General features: G+C 62.5%; 2 protein-coding genes across 8 annotated transcripts in view; both read left to right on the top strand.

The window, feature by feature from the left end:
• LOC109698335 (FCH and mu domain containing endocytic adaptor 1) overlaps positions 1-13,878 on the top strand; it is a 16,434-nt gene extending 2,556 nt beyond the window's left edge. For 4 of the 7 annotated variants that reach the window (XM_020182478.2, XM_074064539.1, XM_074064538.1 and 1 more), the window contains exons 3-27: positions 3,979-4,070; positions 5,000-5,074; positions 5,477-5,618; positions 5,994-6,146; positions 6,233-6,337; positions 6,918-7,016; positions 7,099-7,195; positions 7,495-7,539; positions 7,628-7,706; positions 8,395-8,419; positions 8,611-8,668; positions 8,854-9,032; positions 9,140-9,164; positions 9,415-9,466; positions 9,723-9,817; positions 10,418-10,687; positions 10,899-10,981; positions 11,071-11,155; positions 11,317-11,425; positions 11,857-12,012; positions 12,216-12,348; positions 12,625-12,824; positions 12,993-13,048; positions 13,231-13,395; positions 13,655-13,878. In XM_020182478.2, coding sequence (XP_020038067.2) covers positions 3,979-4,070; positions 5,000-5,074; positions 5,477-5,618; positions 5,994-6,146; positions 6,233-6,337; positions 6,918-7,016; positions 7,099-7,195; positions 7,495-7,539; positions 7,628-7,706; positions 8,395-8,419; positions 8,611-8,668; positions 8,854-9,032; positions 9,140-9,164; positions 9,415-9,466; positions 9,723-9,817; positions 10,418-10,687; positions 10,899-10,981; positions 11,071-11,155; positions 11,317-11,425; positions 11,857-12,012; positions 12,216-12,348; positions 12,625-12,824; positions 12,993-13,048; positions 13,231-13,395; positions 13,655-13,677 — 2,601 coding nt within the window. In that variant the 3' untranslated portion in view covers positions 13,678-13,878. Of the gene's footprint in view, positions 1-2,011; positions 2,210-3,978; positions 4,071-4,999; positions 5,075-5,476; positions 5,619-5,993; positions 6,147-6,232; positions 6,338-6,917; positions 7,017-7,098; positions 7,196-7,494; positions 7,540-7,627; positions 7,707-8,394; positions 8,420-8,610; positions 8,669-8,853; positions 9,033-9,139; positions 9,165-9,414; positions 9,467-9,722; positions 9,818-10,417; positions 10,688-10,898; positions 10,982-11,070; positions 11,156-11,316; positions 11,426-11,856; positions 12,013-12,215; positions 12,349-12,624; positions 12,825-12,992; positions 13,049-13,230; positions 13,396-13,654 lie in introns of all 7 variants that reach the window. The other 3 variants (XM_074064535.1, XM_074064536.1, XM_074064534.1) reach the window with 3 other exon arrangements.
• A 1,475-nt stretch (positions 13,879-15,353) lies between these two features.
• LOC141420288 (N-acetyllactosaminide beta-1,3-N-acetylglucosaminyltransferase 3-like) lies at positions 15,354-22,149 on the top strand. Its single transcript, XM_074064567.1, has 5 exons — positions 15,354-15,404; positions 16,023-16,174; positions 19,501-19,540; positions 19,946-20,530; positions 20,649-22,149. Exons 1-5 carry the CDS (start codon positions 15,354-15,356, stop codon positions 21,198-21,200), a joined length of 1,380 nt encoding a protein of 459 aa, XP_073920668.1. The 3' UTR covers positions 21,201-22,149.
• Positions 22,150-22,256: the final 107 nt, after the last annotated feature.

Raw genomic sequence — 22,256 nt, 5'->3', positions numbered from 1 at the left:
CCCACCACCCACCCCACCCATCCACCCTTCCACCACCCACCCATCCATCCACCCATCCACCCTTCCACCCACCCACCCATCCACCCTTCCACCCACCCACCCACCCATCCATCCACCCACCATCCATCCATCCATCCACCCACCCATCCACCCATCCATCTATCCACCCATCCATCCACCCACCCATCCACCCATCCATCCACCCATCCACCCACCCATCCACCCATCCATCCACCCATCCACCCATCCACCCATACATCCACCCATCCACCCATCCATCCATCCACCCATCCACCCATCCACCCATCCATCCATCCATCCACCCACCCATCCACCCATCCACCCATCCATCCATCCACCCATCCACCCATCCATCCACCTATCCACCCATCCACCCATCCATCCACCCATCCATCCATCCACCCACCCATCCATCCATCCATCCACCCATCCACCCACCCATCCATCCACCTATCCACCCATCCACCCATCCATCCACCCATCCATCCATCCATCCACCCATCCATCCACCCATCCACCCATCCATCCACCTATCCACCCATCCACCCATCCATCCACCCATCCATCCATCCATCCACCCATCCATCCACCCATCCACCCATCCATCCATCCATCATCCACCCATCCACCCATCCATCCATCCATCCACCCATCCATCCATCCACCCATCCATCCACCCATCCATCCATCCATCATCCACCCACCCACCCATCCACCCTTCCACCCACCCACCCACCCATCCATCCACCCACCATCCATCCATCCATCCACCCACCCATCCATCCACCCATCCACCATCCACCCACCCATCCATCCACCCATCCATCCACCCACCCATCCACCCATCCATCCACCCATCCACCCATCCATCCACCCATCCATCCACCCATCCACCCATCCACCCATACATCCACCCATCCACCCATCCATCCATCCATCCATCCACCCATCCACCCATCCATCCATCCATCCACCCATCCATCCACCCATCCACCCATCCATCCATCCACCCATCCACCCATCCATCCACCTATCCACCCATCCACCCATCCATCCACCCATCCATCCATCCATCCACCCATCCATCCATCCATCCACCCATCCATCCACCCATCCATCCACCTATCCACCCATCCATCCACCTATCCACCCATCCACCCATCCATCCACCCATCCATCCATCCATCCACCCATCCATCCACCCATCCACCCATCCATCCACCTATCCACCCATCCACCCATCCATCCACCCATCCATCCATCCATCCACCCATCCATCCACCCATCCACCCATCCATCCACCCATCCACCCATCCATCCATCCATCCATCCACCCATCCATCCACCCATCCACCCATCCATCCATCCATCCACCCATCCATCCATCCATCCACCCATCCATCCATCCACCCACCCATCCACCCATCCATCCATCCATCATCCACCCATCCACCCATCCATCCATCCATCATCCACCCATCCACCCATCCATCCATCCATCCATCACTCCTTCATCCACTCATTCCCTTCCTCCTTTTGACCCTGTGACCCCACGCGTGTCTGTGACTCTGGGAGCTGGGGCCCCGGGAGGCTCCATCTGGGCCTGGTCGGGGCCGGGGCGGGGCGTGTCGCAGAGCCATCCAGACTCACCCTGAGGGTTAGGGCGCCCCCTTATAGCAGCTGACACCCAATGGAGGAAGTGGGAAAGGTGTTCCAAGCTTGAGTGGAAGCACGGACGTTAGATGAGGACTCTGGGTGCAAGGACAGAGTCATGGGGAGCCTCGGAGGAAGTGGGAACAGGAGCTGCCCCAGGATCAGGGAAGAAGTGGGGCAAAAGCCCCTTCCTCATCTGCAGCCCCTGAGCTGGAAAGAGGAAACCCGTTGCTAGGCAACCGGTTGCCCCTGGCAACAGCCTGCCTCCCTCCCCAGCTGGAGCTCCTCTTACTGGCTCTTGCTGTCTTAAAGGGACCGCACCCCCTTGCCCTTGCAGGTGTCTGACCTCTAGACTCTCCTCCAGGGTCAGACTGCCCAGCTTGACCTCTAAATGGCCATGTGACACCCCCACCGAGGGACTGTCGCTATCTGAGTCCCCGTCAGCACCTCTGTGTAAGTGGAGGGCGGACCGCTGCAGGATCCCATGTCACCCACATTTTGGAGCCCTGACGGCAGCACGTACACTTATTTTAAGGTGCATAAGCGCGCGGAGGAGAAGTCAGACGCGGGAAGAGAAAATAGAAACCTCCCCCGACTCTCCCACCCCATCAAAGGTGGCCGGCTGGGCCCTGAGTGACAGAGAGCTGGGAGCTGAGGACAGGGATCCGCTCTTCAGGGAGGCCCTGGGCAGGTGTCTCTGCATCCCTGGGCCTCCATTTCCCTATTCGCTTTCCTGGGACTCGGGCAAGGTCCACGGACACCTGTCCATGTCAGAGACATGGCCTGGCGCTTTCCTGAGCAATGTCGGGGGGGCTCTGAGGCTCCTTTGGGGCCATCCAGCCAGACAGGGATACCCCAGTCCCCAGGCTTACAGCAGAGGGCCCTGGGGGAAGTGTGAGCAGGGGAGGGTCACTCCTGAGCCGTGGTAGGACATCCCGCTGTAGCTGTCATTGGGGTCACAGTGGGGGCCAGAGGCAATGGTGTGGGGGGACCCACTCCCAGGACAACTCCTCCTGGGACCCTCGGCTGCCAGCCCTGTCCAAGGGAGGCAGACACTGCTAGGGGGTTGTTGCCAGGACCGGGAACCGGGCCAGGACTTGGCTCCGAGTCAGCCCAAGAGGCCAGCCTGGGTGGCGGTGCCTGGCACGGCCTCGTCCGAGGATCCCCCGGGGTGGCAGGTGGACGCTGAGGAGCCGCTCGGTCCTCCCTAGAGACCCTGTGTCCAGCGCTGTCCTGGACACATCTCACCCAGACCCTCAGGCATTGGGAACTGTCATCGTCCCCAGTGGAAAGTTAGGGCCAGAGAGGAGAAGTAACCAACCCGATGTGACCCAGCACATCAGGGACATTTGACCCTTGGCCTGGGCGGTCTAAGCCTGGATGGGGAAGAGGGGAGATGTCCTCCTGAGAGACCAGGGGTCCTCGGCGAGTGGACAGGGTGGCGGGTTTGGGGAAGGTCCCCAGAGGAGGTGGCTGGGACACGAGTGGGAAGGAGATGTCAGCAGTTCCATGCTAAGTGTTTTTGGGGTTCCAGGCCGTCAGAACCCAGCGACACACGCCCTGTTCAGGACAGGGTCTGGCTGACATTGACGCCAAGGTGTCCTGCTTTCCCATTTTAATGTAGCAATAAAGTTCCCCTTTGACATCAATGTTTGCAGTGTGCGCATGCAAAAAGGAAATATTAATGAATAGTGCAAATTAGCAAACATTAGCATTGCCTTTTGGGGACCCTGAGTACATCAACCCAGTACTCACTGCATCCTCATGAAAGATCATGGACCCCCTTTTTTTCTTTGGTGACACTGGGGTTTGAACCCAGGGCCCCTCGCTTGCTAGGCAGGCACTCCACCACTCGATTCTGCCCCATGTTAGCAAGGTTCAGGGAGGGATAGCGACTTGCCCAGGTCACACAGCACAGTCCTCGCCTCCTTCCACTAAAATCTGTCAACACCTAATTCCTCAGCTACGGAAAGACAAAAAAAGAAGAAAAATAAATCAAAGGGGACGAGATTGCTTGAGACAGAGGCGAACAGACAGAAAGACAGAGACAGCCACACAAAGAGCAAATAAGATTTTTCTCCATCCATCAGGGAACAAAAATCCCAGGCTTCTCTCTGATTGGACGCATTTACGTTCAACGAACCAATCCCTGTGAAATGGGGAGGATGCTGCATGCTGATTGGCTCAGGCCTGAACCAATCACTACAGCCTAGGAATGGCCTTCTCCTGGTTGGCTCCTTGCCAGCGGTTGTTGCTAGGCAACAACCTTTGCGCCCTGCTCAGTCTCCACGCCATTCCCTGCAGGGTGAGAAAAACCATGGCTTTGAGGTCCTGTACCAGGGCGTGAAGCAGGGGCCCATCTCCACCAAGGAGCTGGCCGACTTCATCCGGGAGAGGTGAGGCCCCAAGCCCTGCCCACCACGCGCCCCACCCATCACAGGCCGTACCCACCAGCCTGAAGCCCCGCCCTCATAGCCCCACTCACTGCACAATCCCGACCACAAACCTTCAGTCCCGCCCACCTCTGATCATTAGCCCAATCCCCACCCACCCTGAAGCCCCACCCACCCTGAAGCCCCACCCTCACAAAGTGGCTCCACCCACCTCGATAGCTACTTCCCCAAGTCCCACCCAGCACAAGGACCCACCCACAAGCCTGATGCCCTGTCCTCCTCCTAGCCCCACCCACAGTCTTGTCTCACCCACAGACCTTTGGCCCCGCCCACTAAGCGGCCATTGGTCCACGTCCCACCCACCCTGCAGCCCCATCCACACACCTGCAGCCCCGCCCTCGTCGAGGCCCCACCCACCTCTGTGGGCATGGGTCCTAGCCCCACCCACCTGCTGCTCTGCCCACACCGGAAGTCCCGCCTTCCACGAGGCCCCGCCCACACCTGTAATCATGGGTCCAGGCCCCACCCAGCCAGTAACTCCGCCCACACCGGAAGTCCCGCCCTCCCCGAGGCTCCGCCCTCTCCTCTGGTCTTGCACCTGTACCGGCTCCCACCTGGTGACCCAATCCAGCTCCCCCCAGGCTGCAGGAACCACAGGAGCTTGGAGACCCTAAAACCTGCGGCTCTGAATCCTGTCGCCCTCTACTGCCTCTTCAGCAGTTGTCACCTGGGTTCTGCAAAATCAGATTACCTGGGCACTGGGGGATTCCAACTCCATCCGGTTCCCCATGGAGCAGGCGCGGTGTGCCCACCCTGACCCCGCAAAACACCCCGCGTTTAGAGCTACGGCTTAGATGAGTGACCTGGGGAAACTGAGCCCCAGCCCGGAGCCTCTCCCTCGGTGCCCAGCTCCTCCCCGTCCTCCCACCCAGGGCCACTATCGAGGAGACATACTCCAAGGCCATGTCGAAGCTGTCCAAGCTGGCCAGCAACGGGACCCCCATGGGGTGAGTGTCACCTGCCCACTCGTGGTGCAGTGGGAGAGAGAGTTGCGTGTCACTCACTCACTCACCAGCTCCTTCCTTCCTTCCTTTATTGCACAAATATTCACAGAGCACCTTCAGTGTGCAGGGCACCCGTGGCCACCTCCGTGCCACGTGTGTGCACCACACAAATGGCACAGTTGTCACCCCCAGACAGGAGCAGAGTGCTTTCTGTGAGGGCCAGGCAGGTAGCTGCGTCAGTGCAAAGGCCCTGGGGCAACCACACAGTTGGCCTGCTCAAGGCAGAGGTGGGGAGATCTGAGAGAGGAGGGACAGAAGGGCATGGTGGCCGGGCACAGGGGCCGACACCCCAGTGACTGTCAACTGAAGCTGTGTGATGCGCCCCTCTCCCGCCCCCGGCCCCAGGACCTTCGCCCCGCTCTGGGAGGTCTTCCGAGTGTCCTCGGACAAGCTGGCGCTGTGCCACCTGGAGCTGACTCGGAAACTGCAGGACCTCATCAAAGATGTGGTGCGCTACGGGGAAGAACAGCTGAAGACCCAGAAGAAGGTGGGCGTGGGGGGACGGGAAGTGGGGACCCCAGCCCCTGGCGTGTGGCTCTGAGGATTTGGACACCAGACAAAAGAAAGAAAAGAAAAGTTAAGTGTCAGGCATAAGCAAACTGTGGCCTGGGGGGAAAACTCGACAGGAGCCGAGCACCCTGGTTCACAACTGTAATCCCAGCTAAAGGGGAGGCTGAGATTGGGAGGATCACACTTGGAGGCTGGCATTGATTTCCCGATTAATTGGGGTTCTGGGGGTGAAGCCAGCCAGGGTCTCGTCCCCTCCCCACACTCCACACCCCCAGATATTTTTAAATGAGACCGTGGGCCTGGAGCCGCGGCAGTGTGACCACCGTGTCACCAGCTCCATGGTCCCCCGCAGTGCAAGGACGAGGTGCTGGGCACCCTGGACGCTGTCCACGCGCTGGCGGGGGTCAGCCAGCTTCTGCCCAAGTGCCGTGAGAACTACCTGAACCGCTGCATGGACCAGGAGCGGCTGCGCCGGGAGAGCACGAGCCAGAAGGAGATAGACAAGGTGGGCTTGTCTGCAGGGGTCACCCACGCTGGCCGGACCACCCGGTGTCCCCCTGTCCTAGCACCACCCCTCTCTGTGCCTCCCAGGCAGAAGCCAAAACCAAGAAGGCAGCGGAGAGCCTGAGGCGCTCGGTGGAGAAGTACAACTCCGCCAGGGCCGACTTCGAGCACAAGATGCTGGACTCCGCCCTGGTGAGGGCCCCTCCCTGCGGTCCCCAACCCCAGGGAGCCTGAGGACCGGGGGCTGGAAGCAGATTGAAACGTTAGGATCAGGAATATAGGATTGTCTTAAAGGTCGCCAGCCTTGGAAATTTTAATTTGGCACTGACAGCATTTGTAGAGTCAAGGAACTGGAAAGATTTATTTTGGGGGGCGGGGTGCGGTTCAGGCATGGCTGGAACCAAGTGCTCAAATGGTGATGGCAGGAAGTTGTGTCTCTCTGTTTTCTTCCCCTGGGGACATCACTGCCACGCATGTGCACACACAGAGAGAAAGTGGCCAGCACAAGCGTCCGTTTATTTTTATTTTGATAGTTTATCTGTACTGGCGGTGTCGGGGTTTGAACTCAGGGCGGCCTGCTTGGCTAGGCAGGTGCGCTACCGTGCAAGCCACGCCCCCGGCAGAAGGCTCATTTACATGCCAGCAGCTCATTGGCTCAAAGTCTTCATCCAAAGTCCTAGGGCAGACTCTCCCATTGGCTCTTCCCCCCCATCAATCACGTGGTGCCGGAAGGCTCTGATTGGTCTTTCCCGCTGCCCCTCCCTCCTCCCAGCGCTTCCAAGCCATGGAGGAGACGCACCTGCAGCACATGAAGGCCCTGCTGGGCTCCTTCGCGCACTCGGTGGAAGACACGCACGTGCAGATCGGGCAGGTGCGGGGCCAGGACGGGCGGACAGACGGGTTGGGGACGGACAGGCGGCCCAGCCCCTGCCATTCACGCCGCTGTCCCCCAGGTGCACGAGGAGTTCAAGCAGAACATTGAAAACGTGAGCGTGGAGATGCTGCTCCGCAGGTTTGCAGAGACCAAGGGCACCGGCCGGGACAGGCCAGGTGGGTCAGTGCCCCGCACGTCCACTGCTCACGCGCTGCCCGGGCCCAGGCAGCCGTGCAAGGCTCTGGAGTCCCATTAAAAATGAGGGGTCCTGGGTTCCTGGCGCGCTGTGTGACCCCGGGCCAGCGTCTTGACTTCTCTGTGCCCACCAGACAAGCCGGGATAATTAGACGTCTAGGGCCAGCCGGGCCTGTCCTCGTCCCCCCCACCCCCACCCCCTGACATCCCCCTGTCCCCTGCTCCGTCCGTGCCCCAGGGGACCGCGGGGCTCAGGCTTTTTGTCCTCCGTCCTGTCCAGGCCCCGTGGACTTCGAGGCCTACAGCGCGGCCGCCCTGCAGGAAGGCAAGTACGTCTGGGCCTGGGCGCCCAGCCGACCCCGGGTGGGGACCTGGGCGAGGGGACCGCGGGCTCAGCCACCCTCTGTCCCCAGCCATGAAGCGGCTGCGCGGAGCCAAGGCCTTCCGCCTGCCAGGACTCAGCCGGCGAGAGCGGGAGCCACGGGCAGCCGCGTGAGGACCACCGCCACCCCTCCCGGGAGTCACCGCCACCTCCCCGTCCCCCACCTCCCCATCGCCCACCTCCCCATCCCCCCCATCGCCCACCTCCCCATCCCCCCCATCCCCCACCTCCCCATCCCCCCATCCCCCACCTCCCCATCCCCCCCATCCCCCACCTCCCCATCCCCCCATCCCCCACCTCCCCCATCCCCCACATCCCCCATCCCCCACCTCCCCCATCGCCCACCTCCCCAACCCCCATCCCCCACCTCCCCATCGCCCACCTCCCCATCCCCCACCTCCCCAACCCCCATCCCCCACCTCCCCTATCCCCCACCTCCCCCATCCCCCACCTCCCCATCCCCCACCTCCCACCTCCCCATCCCCCACCTCCCACCTCCCCATCCCCCCTCCCCATGCCCCACCTCCCCAACCCCCATCCCCCACCTCCCCATCCCCCACTTCCCCAACCCCCATCCCCCACCTCCCCCCCCCCGTCCCCCACCTCCCCATCGCCCAACCCCCACCTCCCCATCCCCCGCCTCCCCCATCCCCCACCTCCCCATCTCCCCTGACCTCCCCACCCGGGTCACCCCACCCTGCCCAGGCCACCTCCCTCATCCTCAGCCCTCCCACGTGGCCCAGGACCCAGCATCCCTGACCCCCGTCTGGTGGCGCTAACGTCTCTTCCTGTCCCCAGAGACATCCTGGAACCCGATTCAGGGGTGAGTGCTGGGTCCAGGGGCGGTTCGGGGGCTCGGTGTTCAAATCCCACCTCTGTCCACATGGGAGGGACAGCCAGCCCGCCGAGTGTCGCCTTCCCCTGGCTCTGGTCCCACACCAGGGGAAGCTGGACTGGAGTCTGAGGTGACTGAAGGGGTTACCAGTGGGGGTCTGACCACCATCTGTCCCCCAGATGTGTCCAGAGGTGGATGAAGAGGGCTTCACCATCCGGCCTGAGGTCACCCACAACAATATCCTGGTGTCCCCAGGGGGCAGAGCAAGGACACCCTTGCTGGATTAAGCAGAGGGGCTTTCTAAAGGAAGGGGCACTGGTGGTGGGGTTTAGCAGCTGCATAGGAGTTCGACAGCTGGGTGGTGAGGGATAAAACGGTGCAGGACTTTGTGCAATCCCTTTGGCTCCTTGACTGCGACCTACGCACGGCCGAGCCCTCTCGCTTCTCATCCAGCGACTCCGACTTCGACGACGACGAACCCCGCAAATTCTATGTGCACATCAAGCCCGCCCCGGCCCGGGCCCCTGCCTGCAGCTCCGAGGCTGCCGCGGCCCAGCTCAGGGCCACCGCGGGCAGCCTCATCCTCCCTCCTGGCCCCGGGGTATGCGTGGCGTGGACTGGGTGGGTGGTGGCGGAGCTGTGGGCGCCATGCCTGGGGTTGGATGGCTGGATACAGCCATGCCTGACGCCGCCCCGTCTTGTCCACAGGGAACCATGAAGCGCCATTCCTCCCGTGAGTGGCCTGTGTCTTTGTCCAGAGAGGGAAAGCGGGGGGACTCGAACCCCAGCCCCACAGGCCGCTTAGCTCCTCTGACCCTCGGTTTCCCCTTCTGAATTCTGAAAGGGGAAAGAGAGCTGGGGGTGGGGAGCGCAGAGGGAGGGAGGGGGCCCCCAAATGAGGTGTGAATCCCTCTCTGCCTGATTTGCGGGTCACCTTGGTCCCCAGTCTGTGCAGTGCGGTGACGCAGGCGTCTCTCCCCTAGGGGACACGGCTGGGAAGCCGCAGAGGCCACGGTCGGCCCCCAGGGCCAGCAGGTGCGTTCTGCAGAGGACACGGGACTCAGGCAGGCGGGGACCGGCCCCAGCTCAGTCCCCCTCCACCCGTGGGTGGTGTGATGGACAGGTGGCGGCGACGTCATGGGGTCTGGCTAAGGGGTGACTTCCAGCTTGGTCCCTGAAGAGGACAGAGGGGGCGGTGGCAGAACTGCAGGGAACAGCATGTGCTAAGGCCCTGAGGTGGGCGGGGGCATGGGGACAACAGAAGCCCCTCTCGGCCTCCTCGTGTCCCCAGCTGTGCAGAGAAGCTGCCGTCTTGCGATGAGCAGGTGTCCAAGAGCCTCTTTGGGCCGCCGCTGGAGTCCGCCTTCGACCACGAAGACTTTACAGGTGACAGCAGGGGGAGTGGGCGTGGCCCGGGAGGGGCTGGAGGGTGGGGCTTCACCAGGGTGGGCGGAGCTGTAGCAGGTGGAGGTTTTGCTGAGTGGGTGAGACGTTAGTGGGCGGGGTCCAGAGGGTGGGGCCTTGCTGGAGTGGGCGGGGTTGTGCCAGTGGGAGGGTCCAGAGCGTGAGGTCTTTTGCTTGATTGGGAGGGGCCGCAGGGGGTGGGGCTTGCTAGAGTGGGTGGAGCTAGAGAGGGTAAGGCCTTGTGGAGTGGGCGGGGCCAAGGGGATGGTGGTTTCACAAGAATGGGCAGGGCTGGTGGCAGCTTTGCTGAGTGGATGGGACTGTAAAGGGTGGGGCGTTGCTCGTGTGAGTGGGAGGGCCCAGAGGGCGTGGTCTGTGCTTGAGTGGGCGGGGCCTTGCTGGAGTGGGCGGGGCTGTGTGGGTGGGTGGAGCCACACCGTTGCTGCAGTTGGTGGGCGGGGCATCAGAGGAAGTGGTGGTAACCCTGAGTGAGCCTTTCCTGCACGTGGGCGTGGCCTGCAGGTTGGTGGGTGGGGACTCCGTGTGGGCGTGGTCAGCAGCCCCTGCCCTCCTCTCCCTTAGGCTCCAGCAGCCTGGGCTTCACGTCCAGCCCCTCCCCCTTCTCCTCTTCGTCCCCGGAGAACGTGGAGGATTCAGGCCTGGACTCTCCGTCCCACGCTGCGCCCGGCCCCTCCCCAGATTCCTGGGTCCCCCGCCCAGGCACCCCGCAAAGCCCACCCAGCTGTAGGGCGCAGCCCCAGGAACCCAGGGGGAGGCGGGGCCCACCCCGGCCGGACTCTCCACAGCCCCTGGCGCCATCGCCAGGACCCTGGGGGCTGGAGGCCGGAGGAGGTGAGGCCAGCCCCCCGGGGGAAGTGGGGACCCCCATCTTTGCAGGAGGTGGCCATGCCTCCCTGGGAGAGGGAGGGTGGAGCCGTGCAAAGGCCCTGGGGCAGAAGCCTGCTGGGCAGAAGAGCTTGAGATTGGCGGGGGCTGGGATCGGGGGTGACCCCAGACTTCACTCACTGCCCAGACCTCATGTCCACACCTATTGACCCCACAGCCAGGGAGGGCCTGGCCGCCCCGCCCCGGAGGCCCCGCACCCGGAAGGTGTCCTGTCCCCTTGCACGCAGCAATGGTGACCTGGTAGGTTGAAGGTGTCGCCAGGGGCTGACTGCGGTCACCCGGGGTGGCATCCAGCGTGGCTCACTGTCCTGCCTCTCTCCTGTCCACAGTCTCGGTCCCTGAGCCCTTCCCCACTGGGCTCTTCAGTCCCCAACATCGGCCCAGAACGGCCCAGCTTCTCCCAGGCCGGACACGGTATGTCCCTTGTCCCCAACCCCTAAACACACAAAAGAGACCCACTTTCTCCTAATGGGGTCTGGGTGGTCTTGGTCTAAGCAGGTGAAGCAGAGCCTGGGGTATGTCTCCATTCTGTCTGTCTGTCTGTCTGTCCTCATTTTCATTCCCCACCACCACAGGAGTCTCCCGGGGCCCCAGCCCTGTGGTCCTGGGCTCCCAGGATGCCCTGCCTGTGGCCACGGCCTTCACCGAGTACGTCCACGCCTACTTCGGCGGCCACAGCCCCAGGTACACGGTGATGCTGCCAGGGACAGGGTCAGTGGCAGCCGTGGAGGCCATGTGAGCAGAGCTGGGCATTACAGGAAGTCCCCGTGAGGCTAGAAACCGGGTCTGGCCGAGCAGCAGGACAGGGCTGAGCGAGCTGAGTCACGGGGAGTTTTGACATCCCTGGGGTGACCATCCAGCAGAGAAGACCTCAAAGTCCAACCACAGAGAGGAGGGGAGTGTTAGACTCAACACCTAACCTGAAGGAAACAAAAAAAAGAGAGAGGGGAAGTGTTCTGTTCTGAGCTTCCTGGTGGCCTAGGAGAAAAGGGAAATAAGGCAGCTTCCCCCTGTGCAAGCAGGGATGTAAGTAAGGTTGTGTGTTTGGGGGGCTGTGGGGTGCAGTGGAAGCAGGAGGGCTTGGAGAGAGGTGCCAGCCCTCCCTGTCCCCCCAGCTGCCTGGCCCGAGTGAGTGGGGAGCTGACCATGACCTTCCCAGCCGGTATCCTGCGTGTGTTCAGCGGGTCCCCACCGCCCCCCGTCCTCAGCTTCCGGCTCGTACACACGGGGAGCATCGAGCACTTCCAGCCCAACGCAGACCTGCTCTTCGGGTAATGGGGCTCCGAATTCTAGCTCTGCCTTCCTGGGGGTTTGCTGTGTGACCTCGGGCAAGTGTCTTGCCGTCTCTGAACCTCCTGGCTCCCTTGCTTCCTAACTGCCCATCCATCCCATGCAGTAAGGCTTTGATGGGGGACCCAGGGAGAGCGTTTGCTGAGGGTTGGGGTGATGGGTTCCCCCACCCCCATCTCTGCAGTGACTCCTCCCAGAGTGACCCAGAGACCAAAGACTTCTGGCTGAACATGGCGGCGCTGACCGAGGCCCTGCAGCGCCAGGCAGAGCAGAACCCAGCGGCCTCCTACTACAACGTGGTGCTGCTGCGGTACCAGGTGGGCCACGTGGAGAGGGCGGGGCCAGAGGGGGCGGGGCAAGCAGGCAGCCAATGAGAATCGTTGGTGGGCGGGGCGTGAGTTGTAGCCAATGTGGAAAGGTTCTGCCTGGATTATGCCAATTAGAAGAGGAGGGCCCCACCCCCTCCAGGGGTTGCGCTCTGCTGCCCTCTGCTGGCCGCAGCGTGCAGCGCAGCCTCTATGATGCGTGCGTTGGCCGCACGGCAGGCCTGGAGGGTGCTCCAAGCCGAGTCTCTCTTGTTCTCGCCCGCGTAGTTTTCCCGCCCTGGCCCACAGTCTGTGCCCTTGCACCTGAGCGCCCACTGGCAGTGCAGCCCGACCCTCACCCAGGTGTCAGTGGACTACAGCTACCGGGCTGGCGCCACCGCCGTGGCCACACCACTCACCAATGTCCAGATCCTGCTGCCCATCGGGGGGCCGGTGACCAACGTCCGCCTGCAGCCGGCCGCCACGTGGTGAGGGCGTGCGGTGGTGGGGGGGGAGGGGGTCCCTGGGTTCCATCCCAAGTCATTAAGTCAGTCGGAGACTAGTGTCCAAGCCCCTCCATGTCCCCGACCACCACGGCCAAGCTGGGTCCCCCTTCTTCCCTGGGGAGGACAACCTGACCGAGCGTCCCTCGCCAGGAATCTGGAGGAGAAGCGGTTCACGTGGAAACTCCCAGATGTGTCGGAGGCAGGGGGTGAGCGGCCGTGTTTGGGGGTGTCAGATGCATGTGGGGGCTCCCCCAGGAGATCCGGGAGAAGGCGTGCACCTACAGCAGGTGCAAAGGTCCTGTGGCAGAGAGAGTGGAGGCCACAGGGGACCAAGGACGGGAGGGGGACCCCAGGGGACAGAGCAGGCTGACCCCCCCATCCCCCCCAGGCTCCGGACATCTCTCTGCCAGCTGGGAGCCGCTCTCGGGGCCCAGCGCCCCCAGCCCCGTGGCCGCACAGTTTACCAGCGAGGGGGTCACTCTGTCCGGCGTGGACCTGGAGCTGGTGGGCAGTGGCTACCGCATGTCCCTGGTGAAGAGGAGGTTTGCCACAGGTGAGGGGCAGAAACGGGGTGCCGATGGGATCTGGGGGGATTCGGGGGTGGGGGGGAGTCTTTGAGGAGGCCAGGGGCCATGCGGCCCAGTGGTTAGCGCCTGCCCAGCATGGAAACCCCAAGTTGGTCCCCAGCTTTGCCAAAAAAAAAAAAAGAAAAAAAAGCAAGGAAGGGGTTCAGAGGGAGGAAGTGGGGGCTGGGGCGGCTGGCGTTTCCTCACTGTCCCCCCACCTTCTCCCCCACCCACCCCCCAATGCAGGGATGTATCTGGTGAGCTGCTGAGGTCAGCGCTGCCCTGTCCTGGTGCTCACTGAACCCCCAGTCCCCCCGAGACCTGGACTCCACCGACAGGAGCCCCCCAGTCCTCACCACGCCCACTGGCTGAGCCAAGATTCCCCCCCCACAAATCTCGCCAATCTTCACCCCCACCCCCAGGTTCTGGCCTTTTAATGTTGTTTAAATAAACTTTATTTTCTAACTAAATTACAAAGATGTCTCCTAAACAGTGCCACAGAGGGGACCATCAGGAAAACCACCCAAGGAGGGGCACTTATCATCGGGGTTTTGAGGTACGAGTAGGAGTTGATAAGCTGGGGAAGAACTTAGTCAACCCAAGGAAGTCAGTAGTTGGCACAGAAGCATTAATTGAGCACCTGCAGTATGCCAGGCAGTGGGGATGTAAGCAGAGTACAGTTCACAGCTATGCAATCAGAGCGTCTCTGACTGTGGCCGAGCCTCAGTTTCCCCTTTGCTCGCACTCGCTGGGTGTCTGTGGGTGTCTGCACACTTGGTGCAGGAACAGAAGCCGTGGTGGGAGGTCGTGCTGGAGGCCAGCCTTGCTCCTCTCTGACCTCCCACCGTGACCTCCAAGGGAAGGGCCAGAAGGGGGACAGACACCCTACCGCAGCTTGCAAACTCCTACTCAGCCCTCAAAACCCTGCTTACAATGCCCCGTCCTTAGGAAGCCTGCAGGACTCCTTATGTCTGGCCTGCTTTCATCCTAGGTTTCGTCAGCCGCGGGAAAACATGGCTCAAGCGCTGTGTGCAGGGTGACCGGATGGTCACAGCCGCAAGGGGGACTCGGCAGGCAGAGGGGTCTCCAGCACACGTGCCTTCCTGGCCTGTGGGGTGGGGTGCACGGGGCAGCATTTGGGGTGCAGCTGGTGGCTTTAATCTGCTGTTCCTGGGACAGCAGATCCCTTTGAAAACACCAAAGACCTTTTTCCCACAGAGCCGGGAGGGCGGGGACCCGTTCACTCCCAGGGTGGGGTGTCGTTAGGCCATTTATGACACCCCAACTCTGAAGCGAAGTGGCCAATGGGCTCAGAGGCCAAGGTCACGCTCGCCTGGCGAGGGCCCGGCTGCTTTCTTTTGGTTTTGTCTTAATTGCAGTGAAATGCACATCACATGAAGTCCAGCATTTTCAAGGGCACAGCTCTGGGGCTATGCCCCCCACCCCCAAATGAAGTGGAGGCACGGCCCCCTCCCCTGGTCCCTGCAGTGTGGATTTGCTGTTCTGGTCGTGTCCTGGCAATGGAGGACGCACCACGTGGGCTTTGTGTCTGTCACCACGGCGTTTCCATGGTTCCTCCGGTTGTGGCGTGCAGGGTTGGCTCCGTTCTTTTTCAGGGCCGAGTAAGATTCCGCGGTGTGACTGCAGCACAAGTCGTCCACCCCCTTGGACTGTGCGCACCCGTGTGCAAGGGTTTTCCGCAAGGTCTGTTTTGTATCTTCTGCCACCAGGAAAGGCGGGGATGGTCCTGTGACACCTAGCTTGCATTTGAGTCCAGAGCTGACGGGTGACCACGGCGTCCAGGGCTTGGAGGGACAGGGCAGGGAGGACCTGGCCAGGAACGGTGGGAAGGGGGTGCACTCGCTCATGAGGCACCAGCTCCTTCCCTGGGGCCCCATGGGGTGGGTGAATGGGGGCTCTGCACAAAGTCCAGCTGTTATCGCCGATGCAGGAGCTTAGGGGCCCCTTCGGATGTCGCCAGTCTGTAGAAAGCCAGGTGTGACTCATGTGCTTGGAGCAGAGTCCGCAGCTGATGCTGAGGCGGGGAAACTGAGGCACGGCCGCAGAGCGCCTCCTCCCGGGGACAACAGGAGAAAGCAGAGGAGATGAAAGGGGCGGGGCCGGGGGTGAGGGGCGGGGCCGAGGAGGGGCGGGGCCCTGAGTGCAGCCGTGCTATTGGTCAAGGGCGGCTGTATGAAGCGATGACTCCCGGGGAGAGGGGCGTGGCCGGGCTGGAAGGTGTGGTCAGAGGGAGGGGCGGAGCTAGTGGTTCAGCCCGACTGTATAAAGGGGGAAGTCTGGGAGGAGGGGGCGTGTCCTGGAGTGGAGTCTGGGGGGGCGGGGCTGGTGGCGGGTTGGTGCTTTATATACAGTTGAGTCTGGGGCTATGAGATGCAGCTGAGAAGAGGGGCGTGGCCAAGATGGGGCTTGCATCGAGTGGGGCGGGGCTGTAAGAAGGAAAGTGGGGCGGGACTAGCCGTGTGGTGAAAGGATGAGTGGCACAAGCAGCCGGCAAGGTTGACGAGGCGTGTCCGGGAGATGTGGGCGTGGTCAGATGGAGGGGCGGGGCTGATGGGAGCTTGGGCCTATAGGAAGAAGGAATCTCGGGACATAGGCGGGGCGTATCACCGAGAGGGGCGTGGCCCGTGGTGGGGGCGTGGCCGGGGAACTCCGCCTGGGCGGGGCGCGAGCGGGGCGGGGACTCGGCCAGGTGAAAAGCGCCCGCGGCGGCGGCGGAGGCTGCGGAGTCCGACGCGCTGCCGCCTGGTGAGTGCCGCGGGGTCTCCGAGCACTCAGTGTCCCCTCCTGGGTCGGGGGGCGGGACAGCATGGGGACACCGCTGGCGGTGGGGGGGACAGGATGGGGACACCGCTGGCGTGGGGGGCGGGGGGACCTGGTGAGCGACTTCCGGCCTCCGAGCCTCAGTTTCCCTCTGTGTCAAGTGCGTTCAGTTATGGGGACAGGCGAGGAGGGACGGAGTGCAGTGGCCACTCACTGTCACCGTTGTCACCTCGCTGGTGATTGTGTCACAGCTGCCCTGGTGACCAGATTTTCTTGTTTTTATTTCTTGCTTGAGACCTGGGCTGAGGCTGGCCTCGAACCCCCATCTGGTGCCTCTGCCTCCAGATGCAAAGGTCATCTTTCCCTTGGCCAAGCGTGGGGACTGTCCCCAAAGCTGCCACCACCACCAACCCCCTTTTCCAGGCTTGTTAGCGTCAACCCACTCGTCCCAAGGCCACCGCGTGCGTGTGTCACCTGGGAGACAGGTGCGGCCAAAGGACAGGTGGCCCTCACCTGGCTTAGGTGAGCGGTGGCTTCTGTTTGCCCAGCCCTGCCCAGCTCAGCCCGGCCACCCTGTCCCCTGTCCCACACCCCGGGGTGTGGCAGTTCCGGTCACGTCCCCATGTCCAGTCCAGGTATAGGGGACACGGGAGCTTCTGTGTCCCGAGACCCGCGTCCCCCTGTCGCCAGGCCGGGCTGTGTCAGCCCAGGACACATAGGCAAGGAGTCACTAGGTGACCTGACCTGTTGTCCCCTGACCACCAAAGCCCAGAGCAGGAAGGGGACTTGCCAGGGCCACCCCGAAAGGTAGCCCGTCTCCCTGGTGGGACTCGGCCTGGCTTGATCGTCTGCCGGAGACGGGAGCTCAAAACCAGCTGGCCGCGGCCTCCGTGCCTCAGTTTCCCTGCCGTGGCGCCCCGCCGGCCGGGCTCGGGTGCAGGGGTTGGGGCCGGGCCCCGGGGCGGCGGCCAGGCTGTGCGCATGACGGGCGTGTTTGCTCGGAGCTGATTACGCAGACACTGCCTTCGTGACATTTTTCTTTGCACGGCGGAAATAATCTGATCCACCCCTGGGGCTGGCCACCCCCAGGTCTAGGAAGTCCCCAAAGGAGGGGACTAGGCCCCAAAGGGGACTTTGTGTGTGGCCTTCCTTACACCTGCATTGAGATGTTCAGCTGCCTTCCCCGCCTCCGTCCCCACCGGCTGGCCCTTTTGGGGTTCAGTCCCAGAAGGGGTGGCGCTGTCCCAGCCTTTGATCCCTCCATGGACAGTGGCGGGGGCGGGGTGGCCCTCTGTGACCTGGAAACCGGGAAGTCGAGGTCGGCAGGGCGGGTCCCCCCTTCCCTTCCCTTCCGTGTCCTCAGGGCTCAGAGTAGGTGTTTGGTGACCTGGTCACTGCAGGGGCCTTTGGAGCCTGTGTTCTTTCTTTTCTGCTCATAAATGTCACTCCCGCTCCTGTTAAACGGATGTTCTCATGGCTATGGGGTGGGAGGGATGGGTGAGGAGCCACCATTGGAGCTGGGCAGGTGGGGTGCAGTGGGGATCCCTCAGGCCTGGCTGTGTTACCTCAGGCGGTTGGATGCCCTCTCTGTGCCCTTTTCGTCTACCTGGAAACTAGGGGTCCGGGAGACTCCGGGGGACACCCTGGGACTCCTGAACCCCGACTTTGCTCGCTGTTACACTTCGGTGAGACCCGGCGTTCCTTTCTGCCCCCAGAACCTAGACCAGGTGTGGCATCTGCCAGGTGACAGCACTTGCTCAGGTGACGATAGCTTCACCGTGATGCTCCAAGTAACCCCAGCTGGCTTGTTGACGTCAGGCACCCCCCCCCCGTGGAGCTCATGAATATTCAGTGTGTCATTAACATTTCGTGCTCCTAGGCTGAGGCCTGGAGTTCAATGAGAACTGGGGGGGGGGCAGCAGGTGCAAAGGCCCTGGGGCAGCCTGAGCCTGGGGGGTTCAGGGATCCATCCATGGCCAGCGTGGCCGCAGGGAGAGCAGACTGGGGACTTGGGGGGGCTTTGGGGTGCCCAGAGCACCCCACATCCACAGCCACAGCGCAGAGGGAGGCCCATGCCAAGACGAAGCGGCTCGGGTGCAGGAAGGACACACAGCCCCAAGGCAGGCAGCCCGGTGTCCTTGCTCTGACATTCTATTTGTGCCACTTGAGTGACATTTCCTGCCCACCCCGAGCCAAGCCCCTCCCCGGGCATCCTTGCCGCCCAGGCCAGGGCTTCCTTCCTCACCAGACCCAGTGCCAGCCGTCCCCGTGTCCCCGTGAAAAGCCCAGAGCTTCTCAGACTCTGTCCCCAGCTGTCCTCTGTCCACCCTGTGCACCAGTGACCGGTCTGTACCTGCAACACCAAACTCTTCCCCTGGCTGTCCCCCAAGCTGTGACCATCCCTGTCCCCAGGAGAGCCTCCATGGCTCCCCGCCACCCCACCACCATCTCCCCCACAGCTGTGCCGTCGGCCACTGTCCCCAGCACTGTCCGGGGGTCCCTGTCGTCCTTCAGTGTCCCCTGAATCCGGCGCCTGGGGTTCCTCTCCCCTCTGCAGCCCTTTGTCACGGCTGTCACTGGCCATGAATCTTGTTGTGACCAGGGGTGGCCTGGGCTCCAGCGTGCCGCATGCAGCAGGTGCTCAGCAATGCTGCTTGCATCCTGGTTCTCATCCTGCTCCCTGCCCAGCCTCAGTTTCCCCATCTGCTGGGAGCCGGGACACAGCTGCGCTGGGCCGGGCCCTGTGGGGACCATGGGCAGCACTGCCCTTGTCCTCTCGAGGACACTGGCCGCAACTAGACCGCGACACTGAAGAGCCTGAGTTCGAGGATACAGGTGTCCCTATGCTGATGAGGCGACATGTATGCTAATGAGCTGACAACCGCTATTCAAATGAGCTGACTCCCCTATGCTAATGAGCCCACATCTCATATTCTAATGAGCTGACCCTCCTATGCTAATGAGCTGACACCTATGCTAATGAGCTGGCTGTGGTCACAGCCCCGGTGGCTTCAGCACAGGGGTTCTGCTCACTGGTGGCCGTGATGCTCACCACTGTCCCTGAGGACAAAATGGGGAACAAGACAGGCCGGGTGGACACTAGGACCCCATGTGTCCCACGGTGTCCATCAGGAGGGGACATTTGTGCTGAGGCCGAAGCAGACCCTGTCCCCAGCCCCGTTGCTGATCTGTGACCCCATTGGAACCTAAAAGCTACGGTCAGCCTCATTCCCAGGCCGCAGCTGCGTGGGGTCACTCGGGGCTGAAAGGGGACAGGGGAGGGCTCACTAGCCGTCCCCACACTGTTCCAGGTGCCACAGAGGGAGTGAAGACAGCTCAGCGGAGCCTGAGGTAAGTGTGAGGTTTGACATTCATTCAACAAACCCTCACTGAACATGCACAAGGTACCAGGTGTGGGAAGCCCCTAACTGCGGGGACACAAACCGGACGCAGACACTGTCATGTATTTGGGATGGGGGTGGACGGGGAGGCAGAGACCAGGGTTCCCAGCTTCCTGGAGGACGGGTCATTTGAGATGGGTTTCAAGGGAGGAATAGGAGTTTGCTGGGATTGCAGGTTCTGTAAAGAGCTGGGGTGCGAGGTGAGGACGCAGAGAACAAAAAGCCAGATGGGGTGTGCGGTTTCCTCCCCTGCACCCCAAAATTAACAACATGGGTCCCCAGAACAGCCGGGGTGGTGCTTGGATAATCAGCGTTGTGCCCACCTGGACCTGGCGTCCACGTCGCCCCCGCACAGGAGCTGGTCAAGATGCGGTGTTCCCGGATCAGGCCTGACCTGTGGCTCACGGTGGCCCTGGGGACGGTGACCCTGGTGGCCCTGCTCAGCCTGCGTCCCCCGCCACCCGCGGTGTCCTGCCCGGCGATGTCACCGGACCCCCCCGGCGAGGCCGAGGCCCGGTCCTCGCTGTCCCCCGCCCGCCCGCGGCCCCCGCCCTGCGTGGCCAACGCCTCCATGGCCTCGCACCCCGACTTTGCACAGCAGCCACGCCACATCCGCGACTTCCTGCTGCACAGGCACTGCCGGGCCTTCCGGCTGCTGCAGGACGCCGTGGCCACCAAATGCGCCCCGGCCGTCTTCCTGCTCATGGCCATCAAGTCCTCGCCCCACAACTACGAGCGCCGCGAGCTCGTGCGCCGCACCTGGGGCCGCGAGCGGCAGGTGCAGGGCGCCCCGCTGCGCCGTGTGTTCCTCGTGGGCACCGCAAACGACCCCCACCAGGCCAGCAAGGTCAACCGGCTGCTGGACCTGGAGGCCAGGACGCACGGGGACATCCTGCAGTGGGACTTCCACGACTCCTTCTTCAACCTCACTCTGAAGCAGGTGGGCCAGCCCTGGGCAGGGGACGGAGCCGGCGGAGGGCGTTCCGGGTGGGGTTTTGAGGGGTGCAGAGGAGTCCAGCGAAGATCGAACTCCCAACGCGGGTCACCGCCGCCCGCAGGTGCTGTTCATGGACTGGCAAGTCAGCCGCTGTCCCAACGCCAGCTTTGTCCTCAACGGGGACGACGACGTCTTCGCCCACACGGACAACATGGTCACCTACCTGCGAGGTCATGACCCCGACCGACACCTGTTCGTGGGTCACCTGATCCAGAACGTAGGGCCCATCCGTGTCCCCTGGAGCAAGTACTATGTGCCCCACCTGGTGGCCCCCCAGGACCACTACCCGCCCTACTGCGGTGGCGGGGGCTTCCTCCTGTCCAGGTTCACGGGGACAGCCCTGCGCCAAGCTGCGTCCGCCCTCGACCTTTTCCCCATCGACGACGTCTTTCTGGGTATGTGCCTGCGTCACCAGGGCCTGCGACCCGCCGGCCACAGCGGCGTCCGCACGGGCGGCCTGCACTCCCCCTCCGCCCGCCTGTCCTCCTTCGACCCCTGCTTCTACCGCGACCTCCTGCTCGTGCACCGCTTCCTGCCCTACGAGCTGCTGCTCATGTGGGAGGCGCTCAACAGGCCCAATGTCACCTGCGGCAGGCAGGCCCGGCTCTACTGAGGTGACCCCCCCCCCGCCTCCCCGCCTCCCCCCGGGGAACTGAGGTTGTTGTCTGAGTAGGTGAGGGTTTGTCGAGTGAATATGCTGCCCGGCCAACTCCTACACACCCTGCAAAACCCTCCTGTGTCCCCGGAGGAACTGAGATTGTTGTCTGCCTAGGTCAGCCAGGAGGGGTCTGTTGAGTGAATATGGTGCCCTGCAAACTCCTTCAGACTCTGCAAAACCCACTTGGCACCACCTGTGTCCCCATAGCGACTTAGATTGTTGTCTGCCTAGCTGAGGCAAGGGGAGTTTGTTGAGTGCGTAGTCTGCCCAGCGAACTCCTACATATCCTGCAAAACCCAACTGAGAGCACCTGTGTCCCCAGAGGAACTCAGATTGTTCTGCCCCTAGGTGAGCTGGGGTTTGTTGGGTGAATAGGCTGCCTGGCAAACTCCTACACACCCTGCAAAGCCCACTTGGTACCACCTCTATCCCCAGGGGGGAACTGAGACTGTTGTCTGCCTAGGAGAGCTGGGGAGAGTTTGTTGAGTGAATGGTCTGCTCGGTGAACTCCTACACACCCTGCAAAACCCACTTGGCACCACTCAGACCATAGTCCTTAGGTCTGACTACAGGAAACCCAGGAAATGTGACAGTGTCCTTCGTGTGGCAGTTAGAAGCTGGGGGCTGCCCCTTCTCGCCGGTGGCCTCAGGTGCTGTGACAGTGGACACTGGACAGAGGACAGGCCGCTGACCCCAGGCTGGGTTAGAAATCAGTCCAGGGTTGGGGGTCCTGTGTCCCTGGCCGGCACCTCACACCCTCCATCCTGGGAAGTGGACACTCCAGTGTCCTTCACATGTTGGGGACATACAGTGACCCCAATACCCGGGCCGGGCCCCCAGGCATTGTGGGGGACAGGGTGGCTGGGAGTGACGTCCTCAGGGAATAAATAAGCTTTGTGCAAAATTTTGCAGACCCCGTCCCTCTGCCCCAAATTAGCATTTACGGGGCCTCCTCCTCCCTGTTCCCCAAGCAACTCTGCTGTGCCTGCTGTGTGTTGCTCCCTAAGTGAG

The sequence above is a fragment of the Castor canadensis genome, unplaced genomic scaffold, assembly GCF_047511655.1.
Source record: "Castor canadensis unplaced genomic scaffold, mCasCan1.hap1v2 HAP1_SCAFFOLD_88, whole genome shotgun sequence".
NCBI classification, from domain to species: domain Eukaryota; kingdom Metazoa; phylum Chordata; class Mammalia; order Rodentia; family Castoridae; genus Castor; species Castor canadensis.
The sequence above is the reverse complement of the archived record's forward strand: the minus strand, read 5'-3'. Positions and strand labels throughout refer to the sequence as shown.